We start from the raw sequence: 23,772 nt of genomic DNA on the forward strand, positions 1-23,772 counted from the left end.
CTAAACCATAAGGTTAATGATTGAATAAGAATTGAAAATCAACTAACATAAAGCCATAGATGGTCATGAAGAAGAACAATTAGATCTAGATATGTATTCATAAATAAGAAATGAATCAATAAACGATTGCATTTAGTGTACTCTGTGTTTGATCATTGTTGTCTCCGAAGGATTGCTGACATCCAGTGGCAACACTATGTTAGTAATGCAGATGTTCGGCATCGTGTGTTCCGGCGCAGAGACAATAATTCAATTGGTGTCACCATCTTGAAACATCGACTTCGGTGGCTTTGACATGTTCTATGAACGTCGTCCCAGAGAATTCCACGTCGTGCATTATTTGCCGACTTTGGGACTGGTTGGAAAAAGCGGAGAGGTGGTCAGTGTATGACATGGTGTCGTGCTATGAAAGAAAGCTGCAAAGGGCTGGCTTCTGTTAGTCCTTCACGACTCCTTGGCTAGGGTCCGAGAGATGGTACAACACAGTGGCTATAGACGTTATCAGATATGGCTCAGAATAGAAGCCAGTGGCGATCATGCTGAAACCTTCTTTTACTTTCTTCATAAAAAGTGTTTGTATCTTCCTTAACTAAAAGAATTCTTTCTCGTTGTACCTTTCCGTTTCCTCCACTATTATTATTATTTCATTACGATACACTAATCTATGGTCGTTATTATTCTTCTTTTTCTTACACGCACCCTACCTCCCTCCATATATATGGCACCCCCTTGTACCAATATTTACGTGTTCAAGTAAATAAATAATAAATAAATTGTATTTAGTGTAATATACATAATAAACTAAATAAAAATTTTATAAATTAACAAATGATTGTTTGTTTATTTTCTTAAAAAAAAAACGGAACTGTTAGCAACTACATTTCCATTGTATACAATGGAGTGTGTATATGAGGAGGGGTGTCTTATGTTTTTTTTCTTTTCTGTACAAGACGAACAAAAAAAACAGGATAGTGAAATAAGAATAAAATAAATGAAGATAATCATACATATTTAGACTGATGTATAAATGTACCTGGTCCTATGTTGTAACTGACTGTCTACATGGATACTTTCAAATGGATATATTCAAAGGATCCATGTTATTAAATGTCTATGATAGACATCTTGAATGTTAGAATCATACATCATTCAACCAATGCATGCATAGATGTGCCTAGTCCTATATATTTGTAGTTGACTGACGAACTTTCTACATAGATATTCTGTATGTTAAAATTAAATAATGATTCATTTGAATAAGATGTTACTTGCTGTATGGGGATGATTGATCTACAACATAGTCGTTCCATCATGAATGTTGTAATTGGCTTATGTATATTCATTTGAAGTCATGAATATATCATTCTGATGTTGATGATGATTATTATCATTCATTTGACTAGAGGTTCCAGATGAAATGGTATCATGTTCATGTATCATTTCAGGAACTTTATAAGGATCTATATTCAAATATTTTATAGATTCTTTATTTTGATTATTATTATTATTATCATTATTATTATTACTATTATTATATTGTAAATAAGATGTATTTGTAAAATAATTATTATTCTGTTGTTGTATTTCAGTAGTATAATCATAATCAATTAAATTTGTTTTTGTATTATAATATTGTAATGTATCTGTTAATTGTGATGTTAAATAATCATTTGTTGAATAAAATTCTAAATAATACGTTGAACAACATGGATAGGATGAATGAATCTCTTGTTGAATAGATTCATTATCTAACCATAAATGATGTAATGTATTAGTAGTAGTATTGAATTCAGAATAATTTCTTCTATCTATAGGAGGATATAATGAATCTTTTGTTATATGAAGTGAATCTATTGTAGAGTTAATTGATGAAGTGGGCGTTCTGTTAAATAAAAAAGGTAAACATGAAAAAAGAAAGTGATATGATTGTTAATATGTTTAAACTATCTATTGAAAATTTACGTACTTACGCCTGTTACTCCTCGTGAAGGAGCATTGACCGCCCACCAACACTTTCCATCCAACTCTGTCCTGGATAATCCTTTCCAGTTGTTATTCATCTTTTTCATATTTGGTTCTATTTCCCGACGTAATGTGTTCTTTGGCTTTCCTCTTTTCTTCTTCCTTTTACGATTCCATGTTAAGGCTTGCTTTGTGATAAACTTTGATGATTTGCGTAATGTATATCCTATCCACTACCGATGTCTTTTCCTAATTTCCTCCTTAGCTGGAAGTTGGTTTGTCCTCTCCTATAGTAGGCTGTTGCTGATGGTATACGGCCAATGGATGTTGAGTATGTTGCATAGACAACTATTTATAAATATCAGTATAGGGGTTGTGGAGATTGTTAAGTCTTTTGATTGAGATCATGAATCAATTGATGTTAGACCACCCTTGGAAACCTGGAAGCACTGGAAGGCCGTTTCGTCCTAGTGTGGGACTCCTCAGCAGTGTGCATCCACGATCCCGCAACCCGCGAGATTCGAACCCAGGACCTATTGGTCTCGCGTCAGGCGCTTAACCAACTAGACCACTGAGCCGGCATCCAATAGTGTTAGTGTCTGACATCAACCAATCCACGAAATTGCGCGACCAATTTCCATTGTACGAAGATAGATACCTGTCTCTACCCGACACGGATTAGTTCCACTGGTCACGACGCGAGACCGATAGGTCCTGGGTTCGAATCTCGCGGGGAGCGGGATCGTGGATGCACACTGCTGAGGAGTCCCATACTAGGACGAAACGGCCCTCCAGTGCATCCAGGTTTCCCACGGTGGTCTAACATTAATTGATTCATGATCTCAATCAGAAAAATATTTATAAATACTTGTACCTTCTTGATGATGATTGTAGTAGTTCATCAAGTTTCAGCTCCGTATAGTAGAACTATCTTGACGTTCATATTGAAGATTCTGACTTTGATATTGGTTAATAGTTATTTTGAGTTCCATATTAAAAACTGAGTTTCATTTTAGTTCTAGTAAGATCTATAACCACGTGTTCGCTTAACAAATTTATATTCTCATACTTATTAGGTTCTGTTATTTTCCATAAAAAATTGTCGAAATATTTATGTAAGAGGCGAATCGTTACACTGGATGATTTATAGGGATTAGGTGTATAACTCTCATCATGAATGAATGTCAATTAGAAGAATATTGCAATATTTTATTGATATTATGAACTAATTCAGAGTTAGAGAGCCATTAAAAATCTGGAAGCACTAAAGGCCATTTTGTCTTAGTACATAACTCCTCGACAGTGCATGTTTACAACTCTGAAGCCAGGAATCCAATCCATGATCGGTCTCAAGAGCGGAATTTTCACCTCTAGATCACTGATATCATACTCAACAACAATATTGTGTAAAAGTCGTGTTATATCACTGAAGTTTGTTTCATTCTGCGTTCCATGACCATCAACTCCCTTATGATTAATTGTATACCTTACTGATGAGTGTCAATCAGCACAAAATCTAATCAGAAACTGGAATTTCCCTCACCTTAATAACTAATCATTTCATCCCCCAATAAACTCAACATATATCTCATTTTATAACACTAGACCTTTTTTTTCAATTCATCAAATACTTGAGAAGTCTAAACAAAACAAAAAAGGTTATTGAAATATAACCATTTTGTTCGTCGAATAGTTATTTGTACAAATAAAATAACATCTAATTAATTTAGACAAAGATAGATAGTAGTTAGCAGTGGAATAAAGTTCGACGCGCGTTTTGTCCTATTTGGGACTCATCAACTGGATACACTTACATCCTAGAGTTGAGGATCACTATGGGACTCGAATCCAGTACCGTTCGCTTCAGACACCATCGCATTATCTACTTAGCTACCGAGTCGTGATAGCCACCTGCTTATGCAATTGGGTGTTGTTTTACTTATATCTTCTAATTGTGGATGATGCGATGGCGTTTGAAGCGAACGGTATTGAGTTCGAATCTCGGAGTGGACATCGACCCTAAGATGCAGGTACATCCAGCTGATGATTTTCAAATAGAACGAAACACACGTGAAAAAATGGATCCCACCACTGTTAGCCACTATCCATCTTTGTTCAAAAGAAAGCTTATGACTTAAGGCTATATCGAGGTAATCCTCACAGGATGCACATATACCAACATGAGACTGACCAATTGTAGTCCTAAATAACAATGGGAAGATACAAATAAAACAACAACACCAAATGAATCTAATGAATTTGCATAATAGAAAATGATGATTCAACTTACTTATCATATTTATTTGAATATTTCAATGAGAAATTTAGATCTTTTGAATTATCGTTTGAATGAATGTCAGATTCTATAGAAAATGATAGAAGAATTTATTCAATTACTTGAATAGTTAATTCTATTTAAAAAATTGAATTCACTAAAGGATACAAATAGTTGAACAAACTGTTAAGTTTGCTTGAGTATTGAGTTAACTTTAACTGTAAATGAACTGAAGGTTTTGATACTGTTGAAATGTCGTAGATAGATATCGTTAGTTATTGAATAAGAACCCTGGAGTTGACATCGTATAATTGGCCTTGTGCATACAACTACTTTCACAGAAGTCCTTTTCACTGTCTTCTCATGGCAGGGGTGTTGTTTACGAAAGTGAGAGAATGAAAAGCGAATGTTCGGCGCTTGAACCGGGTTGGTGGATATGGAGAGTCCACCTAGGGGAGTTGGAAAATCCTGATTCAAAACCAATAGTATATATGGGCTCTAGTATCCTTAGGAAACAAATGGTGTATGAACCTATTGTTGGTCACCGGTTATCATAGGACTGCATCTCCTGGCGTTGCTTTACTACCTTGTGGATCAGACCTTTAGGTTGAAGGTTCCGATTGTGGACCCCTAAGAAGATCACCAGTTTTGGTTTGGGCACCCGGGCAGTATCCCAGCCCTCACACAAATCGAATGATTTATGTAGTGCATATCTATTTGATACCTCCTTGTACCAATATTTATGTGTTTAACTAAATGAATATCAATATAACTTACATGTACGTCTGTATACATATACAATTATTACCATTCAATGTATATGGAAAAGTTTAAATTGTTCTTAGTGTTGAAAGACATCTATAGTTTCTTAAATCTACTTCCGGTCAATCAGTGCTTGTATAAATGTTTTCCTTATTCAATTGTCTATGATTATCACTATTAATTTCGGCATACTTTCTGGAAGCTTTTAGAACTTCAAGGTCACTTCTAACCCTAGAAATACCTTTTATTTCTTCTTTAACGGTGTGACTATAATTTATGGACAGCTTTTGAGCAACGCTAGACTGACCTTGATAGTGTCCACCTAATAACCAGGATCAAATGAAGGTTATAAACTTGTGTGACGAATTAGAATTATGATTTACAGTTGATGATTAAGGTTAGAAATTAGATTTAGACTTTTCATCACGAACTGAGATCAACTGAAATGCCAAAACTCTATTTAGCCGAATGAATCAATGAATTTTGCGCCAAAATTCGAGAACTGTTATCTAAAAGTAGATTTCAGGTGTGTGTGTGTGTGTATCTGTGCATGTATTTGAAGTGTTAGACGTGGTTACCTAGTACTATAACTCAAATCTCATCACTACTCATACAACCGTTTATTTACCAAAACTGTGACAACTTTGATCAGTCAGTCAGTAACAACGTGGAACTTCGTACGTACGTACATTAGTTCAGGTTGCCATATCACATTACCACAAAGATACAATTGTCGATTCAAATCCCATAGTGGTAGAGGTAGTAAAAGTATAGGCAGTAATCGAAAAGATTAGGGTTTGAAGATGTTATTCAAATAGTATAATCCAGTGAAATAAATTTGGAAAGAGAAAGAAGGGATAAGAATTCAGAAGACTAGAATTTTGACGAACACAAAGAGTGGATGCACCTGTGTCATTACAAACGATTTTGAGTCATGTCATTCAACGTCTCGAACCGTCGGTTGCTATCATCTCGCGGACCCCAACCAGGTAGTCTACACCTACCAATATTGCTCAGTCCATCTGTCAGTGACTTCATGGATTTGTTCCATGTTTTGGTCTGGCCACCCCTAGCTTTCTTCCAACCTACTCCTACACAATAAAACATCGCACATCGAGGCAGTCGGTGGTTGGGCATACTTGTAACACGTGTCCCAGACATCTGAACTGATGAAGTTTCACTATTTCATCAATTGATTTGCCATCCTTACCTAGTATCCGTTTCCTAACAACTCCCAGGATATACGAGCAATGCTTCGAAGACACCTATAATCGAATACTAGTAACCTACGAATGTCCTATACTCTTAACGGCCATGTTTCTCCTACTCCATGAATGACGCAAGTTGGCAAAAGCTAGTCGAGCTTTCTGTATCCGTGCTGAGATTTCGTCACACACCAGACCACAAGGGCTCATGAGACTTCCAAGATAAGTGAAGCGGTCGATACGCTCAACTACTTCACTCCCTATCATTAGTTCGGGTGTCAATGCAACCCAATCCTGAAGCAACACGTTGCATTTCGAGGGGGAGAATCGCATCCCGAACATGCTTGCATTGTTGCTTAGAGTGGTCAGAAGACTCTGCATTTTGTCAGCGTCTTCGCCAAATAAAACTATGTCACCAGCATATTCTAAGTCAACAAGTGAATCTCCTGGTAGAAGTTCAACCCCTGGAAATCTAGACGAGGGAAGTGGTATCTCTAAAAGTACGTCAACGACAAAGTTGAACAAGAATGGGGAGAGTGAACAGCCCTGAAGAACACAACTTGAGGTAATCAATTCTGATGACAGTTCGACATAAGCTCTCACTCGACCAGTTGTGTTCGAATAGAGAACCTTTACAAGGTTAATGTACTTCTTGGGTACTCCTTTCAGTGACAAACACTGCCATAGAACCTCACGATCAACAGAATCGAATGCCGCCTTAAGGTCGAGAAATACTACGATTGTGGGGCGTCTGAATGTGTGTCTGTGTTCTAGAACCTGACATAGTGTGAATATCTAGTCTATACAACCACGTCCAGGTCGAAAACCAGCCTGGTTTTCTCTAGTCTCTTCTTCACGATCTTTGATTAGGCGTCGAAGTATTATTGAAGCTAATATTTTAGACGCTATATTAGTCAAACTGATTCCTCTGTGATTGTCACAAGAGGACTTTTATCCTTTCTTATAGACTGGCACAATCAGTGATTGAGACCAGTTAGATGGGATTACGTCCAGTTCCCAGATTCTACCTAAGACCTCAGTCAATCTCGCTGCTAATACTGGACCACCATCCTTAAAAGTCTCAGGAGTAAACATGTCAGGGCCTTCTACTCCCCCAAGCTTCAGATTTTACATAGCTTTTTCAACTTCGTAAAGAGTTGGAGGACTTAAATCAACTTACCACTCAGGTCGACTGGAGATCGTGGGAAACCGAAGTGTGACTGAAGGCCAGTTGAACTGATCCCTAAAAAATTTCGTCACACACATACCAAACCACAAAGACTGATGAGACTTCTTACAGAATAGAACAACAATATAAACTTTAATTACAGGTTATAAAAGCAAAATTTACCATAATTTAAATCCACTAATGAATCTATTGCATAATCAACTTTCATTGACTTATTCATAGATTGTAATTGAGAATATGGATTTATACTAGAAGACTGAATAGAATTCAATTCTGTTGAATTATTCAATGTTAATAGATTACGATAAATTAGATTATTATTATTATTATTAAACTGTGAATATGGGAATGTAGTGGATTGATTCAAACTATACAATCGTTCATAATCTGATGTTGTCTTAGTAGTAGGTGTAGTTGTTGTTGTTGTCGTCGTTGTATCGATTTTATTCAAAGGAACAGTTGAATGACATAATCCATTTGATGTCATGTATTCATGTTCAAGATTTGTATCTAAGGTTTGTTGCATGTAATTACAATTATTATTATTATACATGTCATTGTTATTTGTATTATAGTTATTGTTATTATGATTAACCGGACACCATAATTCAGGGTTAACATATGAAGAATGTATTTTATGTAAATGGTAATTGTTACCGAGTATAGTAGAATTTGTTACTATTGTCGGTGTTGTTGTTGATGTCCTCATGATTGTCGTCGTCGTTGTCGTTGTCATCGTCGTTGTTGTTGTTGTCATTATAGTACGATTCATTTTAGTAGCACGACTACGTCGTTTTACTTGTGTAGCATAATTATCTCTAGCTGACCAACCAGGATATAAACGTTGATGTAATTCTTTTTCTTGTTTAGCTAATTTATAATATTTTGCTTGTGCTTCACTAGATAATGCATGCCATTTTCTACCTAATATTTGATTAATTGCAGCAGATTCTTTTAATGTACATTCAGCTATTACTTGTGAACGCATTTCTTTCATAAATAACATAAATGCATTTAATGGTTTTTTAATATGTCCATTATTATATTTCATTGTACGTTGATATGATTCTGTTTTATTATTTGTTAATTTGATACTTGCTTCTTCTGTATTCAATATTTGCTTACTACTTTTATTATTATTTAAGTAGTCAAATGATGATTTAATAAATTTATAATTCTGATGTGAATGTTGTGGTTGATTAAATAGGGTATTTTGTCGATGATTATTCTGATATTGTTTTAATTCACAATCATTAAAATGTTCTATATCATTGTTATTACTGATGGGTTTCATATTGATACATTCAATAGTGTTGGGAGAGATTGATGATGATGATTCTAATGGACTGAATATGATTCCATTTTTTGTTCCTACTGTCGATATGGTTGGTGGGATTGTTAATATCGATTCAGAATTCGTAGAATATGATCTATAATTAGGTAAAGAACACTATCAATGATTTATCTTCTTAGACGGGAGCACTTATTTTGAGATCCTAATGACAAAAGTTACAATTTTTTAATGATACTAGTCCACACTTACCTTCGAACAAAATTTCGTTTAATGAATGTTGTCATACAATTGGAAATATGGACTGATCTTAGTTATACATCTGTTGGAGACAAGGTAGAACTGAAAAGCCGTTTCGTCATCACTCAAAACCCCATCAAGCATTAAACCTAGAACCTTCATGGTATAAGTGATGGGTAATCACCTTATATACAACATGGTTGAACTCCACTGGTTATGGCTCCTCATTATAACTCTTGAAATTTCCTCTTAAAATCAGTCACTAGTAACCACGTGGTACTTAGAGGATAGAGAGTTTGTGACGATTGTTAAAATTCATAGTTCATATCACAAACTGAAGGAATACTATTCATTCACTTCTGGTTTTAAACGTGGAATAATCAAAATATCTGACTGGTAGATCAAATGGCGTCAACACCAGTCGCCATATTCAATAGCTCATGAAGATCCCTCTCAGCAGCGACAAAACCTCCTATGGTTACTTCATTTTTAGTGTAAAGTAGTGCAGATTAGTGAATGTTGTGGCTTTACATCATATTCTAGTGGGATATGTATCAGCAGTGAAAATTGAGATTTGCTACACAATATTGCGAATTGGCTGAAGTTAGACGGATTTAACTTCTACTAACATGAAACTTGGTTAGAAATAAGGGTTTATTGACTATCCCAATGGAAGGATTAAATTACCGTAACGTTCGTGTTCAACAGTGCCAAGTTTTCTTAAGTGCATTCTGACCCTGGCGGCGCCATATAATTTAACGAGGTAGACCTTGAATAAATCTCCATATTTCTTGGACCAGTATTTGAATGTGGTACCAGCCAACTCATCGAAATAAAATTTATGTATAGAATTGATAATGAAATCGGAATGCGGGCTACATGGTTCATCAGTTAGTCCTTTGTGATATGGGTTCGTTTGTTGCGTTATGATTTTCAGGATACTAACTTGGAACTGTTCATACCGTTTTTCATGACGTTCATGTAAAGATTCTATTTTTGTAAGAGTTATTAGCACTGTAATTAGTACACCTCGTCGTCACTGTCACGTCCTCTGCTTGACGACGGCAGAATACAATATACAACTATCGGTACTTGAACATGTAGAACCCCCATAGTCATGAATCAACAAACAGAAGTAGAGGAAGCGAATATTGGGTAAGAGTCAAAAACGTACAGAAAAACGGGGGTATTTATAGTTTTTAGTATTGACAATTGTATCATTCTAATCCAGCCAATGTGCAAGTAGCAAAGTTATACAATTTTCCAATCATACTATGCCACAGTGATATTCTAGTAGGCTGGACGAAATCTCTTCGACTTCTTTAGTGCCTCCGGAGACTTTGTCATGCTTTTCGGGGTCGTCCTAACAAATCTCAGTATGAATACCCACAATATTTGAACCCAGAAGCACACAGCTGATCAGCCGCTAATATGACAAAATGTAAATCCTGGATTCCAACACTAGCTGCAATCCAAATACAATCAATCACTTAACATTTATTCCAGAAGTTAATTTTTTTAACATACAAATCGATGTACGAAAAAATGATCAATAATTTCAATTTGCAATGATATAATTCTCCCTCTGTAATTGTGAATGTGTACCGCTAAAGAGTGTCATACTTGGGAGAAACAGTTACTGTTTGATTTTTAGTCTAACTTGGGTTGGAATTAAACCATGACAGGAAACATCTTAACAATGAACAATTTTCACAAAACTCTGGTCTCGTGTAAAAGCGTTTTTTTTCAGAAACTGAATGAGCCTTGAATTCATCCCAAATGTCCTGGTACGGCTGAGAGTGGGGAGAGTCCGCTCCGCCTCTCGTAATGCTCTCACATGGCCACGTGTATATAGCCTTTGCCAGGGAAGTCCTACTCACTACCTTACCGTGGCGGGGGTGTTGTTTACGAAATTGAAAGGACAAAAAGCGAATGTCAGGCTCTTTAACTGGGTTGGTGGACATGGAGAGTCTATACAGGGGGGTTGGAAATCGCTGATTCAAAACCAGTGGTGCACATCGGCTCCAGTATCCTGAAGGAACAAATGGCGTATGAACCAATCATTGGTCACCGGCTACCTTGGGACTGCATCTCCTGACGTTGTTCCACTGCCTTGTGGATCAGACATTTAGGTTGAAGGCTTCGGTTTTGGACCCCTAAGAAGATCACCTGCTTCGGTTTGGGCACCCGGGCAGTATCACAGCCTTCACACATATCAAATGGGATTTGTGTGGCGCATATGTATTCGGTGCCCTTTTGTACCAATATCTATCTGTTAAAATAAATAAATAAAATCATTTCAATGACTATTTACAAGTTCATGAACTCAATTTTGAATCCACAATCGAAAATACTACTCACAATTACATAAATATAAGTAGTAATAGATTGTTTCTCATCTTACTCCAGTAAGTATTATACTTATCATTTATATGACGGAAGATAATCGGTCTTTGAAATTGATCACTTTAATACATTAAATTCTGACGGACTATTCGTAAGAAAAGGGATAATTTATTATTTAAACTGATTAACCGGTACCCAAACAGGAAACAGTTCGAAAATTACTTTCTTATTACTAATAATTATTAAATATTTCAACATTCCCCCAAAATGTTCTTGATACGGTCGAAGGTGGGAAGAATCAGCTCTCCGTCTCCAAATGCTCTTACATGACCACGTGTATACAACCACTGCTAGAGAAGTCCTGCCTACTGCTTTCTCATGGTAGGGGGTGTTGTTTACGAAATTGAAAGGATGATGGGAGAATGTCCGATGGTTTGACCAGGTTGATGGATATGGGGGATCCCAGTTAGGGGAGTTGGATATTCACATTAAAATTTTACGAAATATCAGCACCCAAACTAACTTCAGTTCTAAGTAAAATGTTTGAGTGAATTGAATGTAACCGATTAATTCATAATTAAAGTACTTCATTTTCAACTCTTAAGTTGCATATTCCAAATTCAATTCACCAAATTAGAATTAAACAGTCAAACAACAGTATCAATAGCTTTCTTTTACACAATTACTTACTTACGCCTGTTACTCCTCGTGAAGGAGCATAGGCCGACCACCAGCATTCTCCATCCAACCCTGTCCTGAGTAATCCTTTCCAACTCCTTCCAGTTGCAATTCACCCTTTTCATATCTGCTTTTATTTCTTGACGTAATGTGTTATTTGGCCTTCCTCTTTTCGGCCTTCCTTCAAGATTCCAAGTTAGGGCTTGTCTCGTGATGCACTTTGATGATTTGCGTAGTGTATGTCCTATCCATTTCCATCGTCTTTTCCTAATTTCCTCTTCAGCTGGAAGCTGGTTTGTTCTCTCCCACAAAATGCTGTTGCTGATGGTATCCAGTCAACGGACATTGAGTATCTGGAGTAGACAACTATTTATAAATACTTGTGCCTTCTTGATGATTGTTGTTGTAGTTCTCCCAGTTTCAGCTCCGTACAGTAGAACTGCCTTGACGTTGGTATTGAAGATTCTCACTTTGATATTGGTTGAAAGTTGTTTTAAGTTCCATATGTTCTTCAATTGTAGGAATGCGGACCTTGCTATGCCAATCCTCGCCTTTACGTCTGCGTCTGAACTTCCTTGTGCATCGATGATGCTTCCCATGTATGTGAAGGATTCTACATCTTCCAGAGTTTCGCCATGCAGAGTGATTGGATTGTTGTTCTCCGTGTTGTATTTGAGGACCTTGGTTTTCCCCTTGTGTATGTTGAGACCTACTGATGCAAAGACTGCTGTTACACTGGCTGTCTTTATATTCTTTTACACAATACTTGTGAATAAACTTTAAGTAAATTAATGTGTATTTAATTACTAAAATTTACATTTCATTTTGAATGTATTACAAATTTAATTGTAGTATGATGGAAGGAGCTAGAAAGGATTGCCCAGGATAGGGTTGGATGGAGAATGCTGGTGAGCGGCCTATCCACCTTCACGAGGAGTAACAGGCGTAAGTAAGTAATTATGATCATCCCACAGCAATGAGTATCCAGAAGTTTTTACAGGAAGCCAACTAATATCAATCTGTAACGAATACAACCTATGTATAAACTAAGGATATTTAACACTATTCTATCTGATAATTATCATGTACTCACTAGTGACTAGCTTTTTCAGGGAATTCTAGTGAGAAGCCTTGACTAGTGGAGTTAATCCATGTCAGATAGAGACAGGTATCTACTTCAGTACAATAGAAGATGGTCGCACAATTTTGTGGACTAGTTAAAGTTAGACATTAACACAGTTGAACTCTGGTCGACTCAATAATCTACAGATTAATCGTTCGCACACAAGACTGAAGGCCCTGGGTTCGAATCCTACAGGTGAGATCATGAATGCACCCTATCACTGAGAAGTCCTATAATAGAACAAAATGGCCATCCAAGTTTTCCATCATGATCTAACATCAATCAGTTCATGATCTCAATCATATATAATAAGATCATTTTTTTCTAAAATCAGATCAATAACTTACCCTTTTGATGCTTTCATTGTATTACATAACAATTGTGAATTCCATCTTAGATTATCATATTCATCAAAAGGATGTTTTAACCATGCTTGTAATCTATTCAATTGATTATTAGTATTATTATATGTATCCTCATTGAATGTTTCATTAGATTGTTGCCATAGTTTATTATAATATGGTTGAGTATCATATTGATTAGATTGAAATGTATTGGTTAAATGTTTATCATTCATATTGTAATGATTAAATGATGATGATGATGATGATGTAATCATTTGATGATTGTGTTGATAAGGCTGAATGTAATCATCTGTGGTATTTATAGGATTATTATTATTACTATTAGATGAAATGGAAGGTGATATTGAATAATAACAACATGATGATGATGAAGATGACGACGACGATGACGACGATGAGGATAAAGATATCGGACATGATGTACATGGTAAACTTGTTATTGATGATTTCGTTTGTACTCTTGATGATATTGAAGGAATTAATGTAGAATATATAGAATCTTCATGATTCAATAAAGGAGATTTCATTGTGGAAGTATATGTAAAAGATAATGATGTATTAGGTGAATTAATTTTATTTGAAGGATCAATATTATTGATCTCATCCAGAGTATCATTGTTTATTATATTTTGATGATGTTGATGAACTAAAAAGTAAAAATAAAAACTACATAAACAAATGATGATTGTAATTTCCATTTGCGAGATTCGAACCCAGGGCCTTCAATCTCGCGCGAGCGAGCGATCGCTTAATCACTAGATCACTGAGCTGGTCGACATCCAACGGTGTTAATGTTTAACTTCAACTATTCCAAGAAATTGAGCGATACCTTTCTGATATTAAATTAATTATTATACGACTAATGAAAAAAAAACCTGAATTCACTTGGTATTGTTTGGCTTGTATCTTCCCATTGAGGTTTAACACTGCAATTGATCAGTCTGTTATTGGCATATGTGTATACTGTGCGTATGCTTCGATATTACCTTAATTCACAAGCTATTTGTAAGCAATGATGGATAGTGGCTAGCAGTGGAATCCTGATTTAAAGAGTCAATCAAGTTTCAATATAATCGAATGAAAATCGGTCTGTATCATGCATGAAATGATTAAAGTTTTTAAAAAAGGCAAGGAGACACATACTAAGATATGAAACTTAGATGCCATGGTAGTATGCTTCTGATGAAGTGTAATGTTAGATGAAACAGTTATTCATTGATTAGACTAATCTGTCGGGAAACATTGTTTAGTGACGATGGAATTCATATTACATAAACTGTTACTGTTATTTCAAACGATATAAGTAGTATTCACTGGTGGTGGAGAAGATTTGTAGCTCAGGTAAATGATTTTGATGGAGTTTTGTTCTCTGAGCTGGATGGTTTAGTCGTGGAGCTTTCATCGTTCTTCTGAACGACATCATCAGCACAAACTTCAGATAGAAGTCTGAGAACAAAACTCCATCAAAAGTATTCACCGGTATAATTGTATTGTATGCTACTTACATCTATCAACATAAGTTTAGTCACCTATAATTTTATTTACGAATCAAATGTTTAGAATAGGCAAAAGCTATATAATTAGCAATTGAGAAAAAAAACGGTAAGACTATAATTTATAAACGACCTTTGGGCAACACCTAATAAGTAAGATCAAATGAGGGTTAGAAATCAGTGTGTGAGGAATTAGAATTATGATTTGCAGTGGATGATTAAGGTTACAAATTCCATGTATAGGTTTCATCACGAACTCAATTTAACTAAATGGATGAATGAATTTCGCGCCAAAATTCAAGACCTTCTAACGTAAATCTGATTGGTTCGTTCATGAATTATAGTTTCGCCGAAGAAAAACTACCGTTGTTGATATATAGATATATACTGTAACCAACACCAACTTTTGATAACATATAACTTGTTGGGACCCGAGAAACATAATAAATGGTAACCATTATTATACGTTTTACCATTCTTGAGTTATACCCAGTATATGGATTACTACCTCCCTCATTCACAGCCACATCTGGCTAATTCTTGTACAAATATTGTTTCATATTTTATTGGTACGTTGTGGTCAGTTTGATTAGTATATAAATTCAGTATACTTGAAATATATAATGATTCATATCTCAGAGGCTGAGACTTGCGTTCTGGATTTAACTAGCTGGGCTAGGTGGAAAGCAGGACCAATCAAGACTATAGGTTGTTCTCACGTGTTTTACGCGTCATTGATCCAATCGATAGTTCGCTGCTAACTAATCGGCGCACAAGTTATAACATAACTAAATACGCATAGATTAGGCAATAGGACATAAATGAGTTCAAATAAAGACGTTTAAATTATTTACTTCATTATTTAATGTATCCACAAATCAATTTGATTGTTATTCATAGAACAGTTCAAGATCTTCTAAAGTGTACATCTTAGACTTCTTTAAACTCTACAACTGTTGATATAATAATTGTTTCCATTCAATTTGTTAATTAATCTTTACTCCATCTCCTTTAATCTTTACGTTCATTATAAATGTTTCGTGACACTGATGAATTACATTATGATGTAATAATGAACTGTAACCATTATTTATAGATCTTTAAAGAATCATGTATCACTATACTGAATACTACTTATACCATTATTAGTAATCAGTAATGGCTAGTAGTGGAATCCAGGACATGCGTTTCGTCCTATTTGAGACTCATCAACCGAATATATCTGCATCTCAGAGTTGATGTTCACTCTGAGATTTGAACCTAGTACCGTTCGTTTCAAACACTATGGTGGTATCCACTTAGCTACTGAGTTCTGATAACCATCTGCTTTTGTAATGGGAACGTGGATGCACACTACTGAGGAGTCCCACAATAGGACGAAACGGCCGTCCAGTGCTTTCAGGTTTCCAAAGGTGGTGATCTAACATCAATCGGTTCATGGTCTCAATCAAAAAGTTTAAATCCACTTAGTTTTGTTTAACAATATTATCCTTGTAGAGACTGGACCCACTTTCTTTTTTTTTAGTTTATCCAGTTAAAAATTCCTGAGGTTTACATTTTTAGCTTAAATAAATTTTTTATAGACAGAGAACTGTTACTAAATATTATCAATATTATTAGTATTGGAAGTTTGTGAAGATTACATGCTTTTTAAGCAAAGATGGATAGTGGCTAGTGGTGGAATCCAGTTTGACGCGCGTTTTGCCTATTTGGGACTCGTTAGCTGGATTTACCTGCATATTAGAGTTGATTTTCAATCTGGAACTCAAACCTACTACCGTTCGCTTTAAATGTCATCGTGTTATCCATTTACTTTTGTGAAGATGAATTGAATTTTTATAAATTAATTCCTTGAGTTCTAGTGAGAAGCCATGACCAGTGAAATTCATTAGTTTTTAGTGTAAACCAGCTGCTTTCATTTAGATTCAAAGTGATTACGTAGTATCATGAATTAGTCTATTTACGAATGTAAAAGATTGAATGGTGATTCAGTACTCTGAAAGTTAAACGCTTACCATGAGTTGAATTCTATCTCAAGTGGGGCAATGGATACATATCGATGAGGATGAAACAGCTATCCAATGTTTTCTCATTTTCATTGGTTGTCTAACTAGAACCAGTCCATGATTTAACAATAAGAATTTAAAGTTTGATCTTGATTATACACTTGAGATTAAGTTGAAATATTAACCTTATTCTTTTCGATATTTTGTATAAAATAGTAAAAGGTTATATACTAAGGTTTATTGAAGCCTTAGCCATACGAAAATTCAAACCCCTTTTGTGTGTTCAAAAACAGTTTGTTCTTACTTTAAACCTACCCTGGTAATATTGACTTATTATCCAGAGCGATTAGGTTTCGAATAGTGTTTACATTATTATTACTCTTATTATTGACAATACTCCTCATACTCTTATTTAGATAAAGTGTGTTTTAATGATATCTTGGTTCTATAATGAAAGAATTATGAAGGGAATGATTCCAAAAATTAAGAAAGAACCTAATGTTTTTAACATCATTGATGGTTATCATCATAAACGTTGATTATGTGAGATGATGAAGAAGATTTGTAGCTCAGTTGCATGATTCTAATGAGGTTTTGTTTTCTGAGATGGATGGTTTGATCAGGGAGCTTTCATTGTTTTTCTGAACAACATCATCAGCATAAACTTCTACCTCAAGTTGATTATCTACTCACTTAGACATATAACTCTGAATAACAAATGAAAATAACACTTAGAATCACTGAAAGTCTACCGTCTATAATTTTTCATGGTTTAGTTGGAAATGAATTACCTTTAACAAATATAGGAAACCTCAACAATGCACATCCACAATCCCGCATCGATCAGGTTTGAATCCAGGATCTATCGGTTTCGCACGCGAACGCTTAACTACTAGACCACTAAGCCGGTATCCGATGGTGTTAGGCGAAACATCAACCATTTTCTTCAGTGAGTTACTATCTCACAACAGACCCGGTTGAACTCCACGCGAGTCCGGATCATGGATGAGCACTGCTGAGGAGTTCCGCAATAGGACGAAACGGCCATCCAGTGCTTCCAGGCGGTCTAGCTTCAATTGAATCATGATCTCAATTGTTGAAATTACTATGATATCCAGAAAACCCTTCTAATACAAATATAGGAAAGTTTAGAATTGTACTATAACCAATTTCATAGACACAATTAGTCAAAGTTAATTTAATTCATTTCATTAGATTATGAAGACTAGATTCCATGTAAAGAGATAAAAGACAGATTGACAGGTATTGGAAAATTATTGAAAATCAAAGAATAATAAACAGATTTCCTATCCTAATACAAGATTATTCAATGATCCCCAATCATAACCTCATCTAGAGACAAGTCAAAGTTATTTAGGTGTTACAGTGATCATATTTTTTTCATTACCTTTCGACTATTAAGTTTCAAATCCAATTGTCTAAAGTTCTATTTTTAGTCAATTTGTTGTACAACACTACCGATAGTCAATACGATCGCTAGTGACTATTTTCCATTTCTCACATGACATCGTTTTGTAAACTATTTGTGAATTAAAATTAGTATTGCAAAAATAGACAAAAATATATTAAATAGATGAAGTATGAAAGTAATCAATTCAGATCTCTAAAGTAGAAATAAGCAAACACCTTTTATAATCAATGGGGTTACATTAAAGCGGATATTATTACATCAATTAGACTGAACACAAAATGCTTTAATTACCATATAATTTGTATTATTTATAAAATTGTCCCCAAATGCCCTGGTACAGCTGAGAGTGGGTAGAGTCCGCTCCGCCTCTCGAAATTCTCTCACATGGCCACGTGTATATAGCCTTTGCCAGGGAAGTCCTACTCACTACCTTACCGTGGCGGGGGTGTTGTTTACGAAATTGAAAGGACAAAAAGCGAATGTTCGGTGCTTTAACCGGATTCCAAACCAAACCAATGGTGCACATGGGCTCAAGTATCCTGAGGGAACAAATGGCGTATGAACCAATTGTTGGTCACCGGCTTCCATGGGACTGCATCTCCTTACGATGCTCCACTGCCTTGTGGTCAGACCTTCAGGTCGAAGGCCCCAGAGTTGGTCCCCTAAGGAAACCACCTGCTTCGGTTTGGGCACCGGAGCAGTATCACAGCCCTCACACATATCAAACGAGATTTGTGTGGCGTATATGTATTTGGTGCCTCTTTTTTTATTTATAAAATTAAGATTGTTGTATTACATTGTCAATCAGATCAATGTAACTGTGATACAGTGGTGAGACTTTAATTTATTAATGACCTTTGAGTGACGTTAAAGAGACCTTGAGAACGTCCACCTACATGCTATGGCTAAATGAGGGTTAGAAACCAGTGTGAGGAATTAGATTTAAGGTTTTCATCACGAACTGACATCAGGTATAATGCCGAATGAATGAATTTCGCGGCAAAATTCAAGACCTGTTATCTTAAATCTGTTTGATTCGTCCATAAATTATAGTCTCACCGTTTGTGTCCATGAAGTAAGATTTGAATTTCAATTTACTGAAGTTCATATTATGAAAATGTTTCTTTAGAAATTTAATTTAACTCTAAAAGAGGACTTTTATCAGACTGTTACATTTATTGTATGTTAATGATGAATCTAATTTACTTATTGTTGTATACTTTACGAATCGACATGAATTGTTGTTCACATTACAAGTGGAGCTAATCCATGTCAGGTAGAGACAGGTATCTACTTCAGTACAATGGAAGATGGTCGCGTAATTTCTTGGATTGGTTGGAGTTAGACATTAACACCTTTGGATGCCGGCCGGCTCAGTGATCTAGAGGTTAAGCGTTCGTGCGCGAGACCAAAGGTCTTGGGTTCATATCATTCGTATCACTTTCTCCTAACGTCATATCCATAAAATTTAGACAACAAGTATTCACAAAAAGATTTTGAGTACTATATGAAATTATCTATAACGTTATATAAGATTCGAATAGTCAATGATCTACATTCGATTGGATGAGTCTCTAGATTAATAATTATGTGATGTCCAAATGGAGAAAATGATTGTAAAGAGTGAAAATTTTCTAAATTAGATTATTTTTTAGTCTATTTGAAGTGTGTTTAACAATAGAATCCAAGAGTCACCTTACAGCCACTTTTAGGACCCATCGACTGGAAATACCTGTATCCCGATATTGATGTTTACACTGGAATTCTAACCTAGTACTATGCACTTTAAAGATCAACACATTATCCATTAGGTTATTAAGTGCAACTACTTACTGACTTGTGTAACTAGTATGAATTTTATTTATAATATTCAGTATTTTACTTTCTTTGATATTAGAGATTGAAATTAGTCAGTCTCTGCTGGCATACGGCGATCCCAAATAGATGATCTTAACATGTCCATATTATAACAGGCTTTAAAAATACACAAATTTCACCTAGTAGTTGAATTCAGGATACATATTTATTGCTATTTGAGATTCGTCAGCTGGATGCACCTAAACTGTAGTATTATTGATGTTTACAGTAAGATTCGAAGTTTATAACTATCTTCCCAATGTTCAACTCATTATCCACTAAGCTACATTATAAGCAATCATATATTTAAAAAGTACGAAGTTGTTTTTAAAGCTTTGTATTTCTTCATTATTGATATTTGTAAGGATTGGTTCAAATTAAATCTAGTCTTGGTCAAAAGTTAATATCAAATGGGAAATTATTGAAAACCAAGATGCAGTTAGGGTTAGTTGATATTGTGCCATATAACAGAATGCCTAGAGTTAGTACTTATATCAACTATAATAATCAGGTGATTGTGATAACAACTGTAAGTTCTCAGTTCCATCCATGATAAGAGTAGACTATGAATTACTAAAAATAATTTCCTAAGATTAGAATAAAATAGCTATACAATACTGTCTTATTTCCAATAATTGTCTATGATATGGATTACGAATTCAGAAATGTAATCACTCTTAGACTGAAGCTCCTGGATTTGACTCTTGCAAGCCGGATTTGGGATACGTACTCCTCAGGAGTCCCATACCAGGACAAAATGCCCTTTCCAATGCTTCTAGGTTTTCAATAGTGGTCAAACATCAATCGATTCATGATCTCAATCAAAAACTTAACAATCTCTACAACCTTATACTTTAAGAAAAATTGTTTGATAATAATTATAAGGTGTGATAAATCCAACAGACATTTCCATCAATGAAAGAGGAAATCCTACAGTTTATGAAATAGATTACACTTTACAGTTATTATGAATATAAACTAGTTTCTCTGGATGATAATGGAACGTCACTTACTATTTAGTGAATGAAAATAAAGTTTTTTCTTTAAATACTGAGCATCAATTAATATAATCTTTACTAGACCTCCAAATGCCCTGGTACGGCTGAGAGTGGGGTGGACCCACCCTCCTTCTCCAAATGCTCTCACATGGCTACACGTATATAGCCTCTGCCAGAGAAGTCCTACTCACTACCTTACCGTGGCGGGGGTGTTGTTTACGAAAATGAGAGGACGAAAAGCGAATGTTCGGTGCTTTAACCGGATTCCAAACCAAACCAATGGTGCACATGGGCTCAAGTATCCTGAGGGAACAAATGGCGTATGAACCAATTGTTGGTCACCGGCTTCCATGGGACTGCATCTCCTTACGATGCTCCACTGCCTTGTGGATCAGACCTTCATGTCGAAGGCTCAGGGTATAGCCTCCTAGGAAGTCCACCTGCTTTGGTTTGGGCACCCGGGTCGTATCACAGCCCACGTACACAAATATGGTGTGGCGCATATATATTTGGTACCCTCTTGTACCAATATTTATGTGTTCAAATAAATAAATAATAAAGACTCTAATATTAATTGAATTTTTAATGACTAAGTCACAGAGTAAGTCACTAGTCTAAGTAACTGGACATCATAGTGTAACGTTTTTGACGTAAGTGTTATGTAATCCTTAACCGGGAGGAGGGGATTTAGTTTCTGGATTGTATCTATCATGCAATTATATCTATGACTTTGACACAACTAAATGTATACCATGTGAGTTTCACTTACATATGGTCGTCATCAATTGAATTACCACATTTTTATTCAAAAAAAAAAGAAACAATATTTAAAAAGAGAAGAAAAGAAAAAAAATCAAACTTACCTTCTTCAGTTCTAGTTGTATTCATCATCATCATATAAAACACAGTGAAAATTTCACAGGAATAAATAAAGAAATGAAATAAATTTCCTCAATATTGTTAGCTTATACAAAATAAATGAATACAAGAAGTAAAGTTGATTATTTTGGTTTGTTTTGTATTTTTAATCACCCCCTCACCCCCCCCTCCAAAAAAACCCCCGCAAACTATCAATCTATAACAAATCTGTTAGTATAAATCAACGAAATAATTTAACCAATCAAATCTCTTAAAAATCAACATTCACTATTGAAGAGCGTCATTTAATTCTGATTGGTTGAAAGACAGAAAAATAAGAAATAATATAGACAAAGCAACAAAAACAACAACAACAATAACAGGAGCAGCAGCAGCAGCAGCAGTAAAAAGGAGAGAAGTAGAAAGGGAAGAGAAGGGAAGAAGTCAATTGAATTAATAATAGATGTTACTATCCTACCTTTCAGATAAAAATAACTAATATATGTGTATATGATGTGATGTTGTTTATGAATGAAAAGACAATTTAGATGTAATTGTTCCCCATTCTTATTTAAGTTCAGAATTAATGTTTTTGTTTCGTCAGTAGAATTATATTTGAGGGAAAGAAATGTTTGTGATGATAATGATGATGATGATGATGACTACATCTAAAATGAATGAAAGTAATATAGAAAGAATGAAAGAAAGAAAGAGTAATTTTAGACTCACAAACACATACGCACACACACACACATCCATGTTCACACTTCTATATGGTCTGAATAATTAAGTTGCTTCTAGCTTACCCAGAACTTTCTTACAGATCAATATTAATAAGAGAGCTAAATGGAACATTTCAATCATCCTTATATTCCATTTATATTTTACTTAGATGAGTTTTTTTATTTTCAATATTTTAATCATTAACATAACTAGATCTTTCAGTGAGCAGGATACTTTAGATTAAAGAGTCGGTTCATATGGTTCACTTTCATAAAATGACACTGATAAGATTTGTCTCATTCTGGAATTGATTACCTTCCAGGGAATCCATCTCTACTAGTTAGTCAACTGATGTGATCAGAATTATCATTATTTAGTTATATTAGTAATGTGAAGATAAGAAAATGTTGAGTTTAGTTATGAGTAGGGTAGTATCGTTAGTTCTTCTCAGTTATGTATCACTGTTGTAAAAATCAGAAAACTTTTAAATCTTTTTTCCATTTAGGTTAAAAAAAATTTTTATGATCAGAATAGGGTTTTCTGTGGAGATTGTAGTAATTTTAATAGTTGAATTTATGAGTTGATCTAAGTTAGACCACGGTAAAAAACCTGAAATCGCTGGACGGCCGTCTCTTCTTGGTATAGGACTCCTCTTCCTCCTCCTCCTCCTCCACGATTTCTCGAGCGAGACTCGAACCCAGGACCTTCGATGTCGTGCTCGAACGCTTAACCTCTAAACCACTGGGCCAGCATCCAATGCTTCCAGGTTTTTCATGATGGTCTAGCTTACATCGACACTTGAGTTCAACCATTTAAAAAAATCTTTAATCAGTACATAACTTTTGACTATAAGTCATCATTTTATTGAAGTGATGTATTTACTTTGGAGAGAATTCTATTCAAACCTTCTTCATTATCATCCTCGTAAAATAGGATGATATCAACCATAAATTCTCTGAGACTTATTGC

At 35.1% G+C, this 23,772-nt stretch overlaps 1 protein-coding gene across 1 annotated transcript; it reads right to left on the reverse strand.

The window, feature by feature from the left end:
- Positions 1–1,329: 1,329 nt before the first annotated feature.
- MS3_00002557 (uncharacterized protein) lies at positions 1,330–21,512 on the reverse strand (the record flags this gene model as incomplete). The annotated part of the gene is made up of 6 exons (XM_035731852.2): positions 1,330–1,882; positions 4,253–4,325; positions 7,556–8,823; positions 13,419–14,035; positions 18,803–18,906; positions 21,422–21,512. The coding sequence occupies 6 exons, from the start codon at positions 21,510–21,512 to the stop codon at positions 1,330–1,332; spliced, it is 2,706 nt and encodes a 901-aa protein (XP_035589818.1).
- Between the last annotated feature and the right edge of the window lie 2,260 nt (positions 21,513–23,772).

Source organism: Schistosoma haematobium, chromosome ZW (genome assembly GCF_000699445.3).
Source record: "Schistosoma haematobium chromosome ZW, whole genome shotgun sequence".
NCBI lineage: Eukaryota > Metazoa > Platyhelminthes > Trematoda > Strigeidida > Schistosomatidae > Schistosoma > Schistosoma haematobium.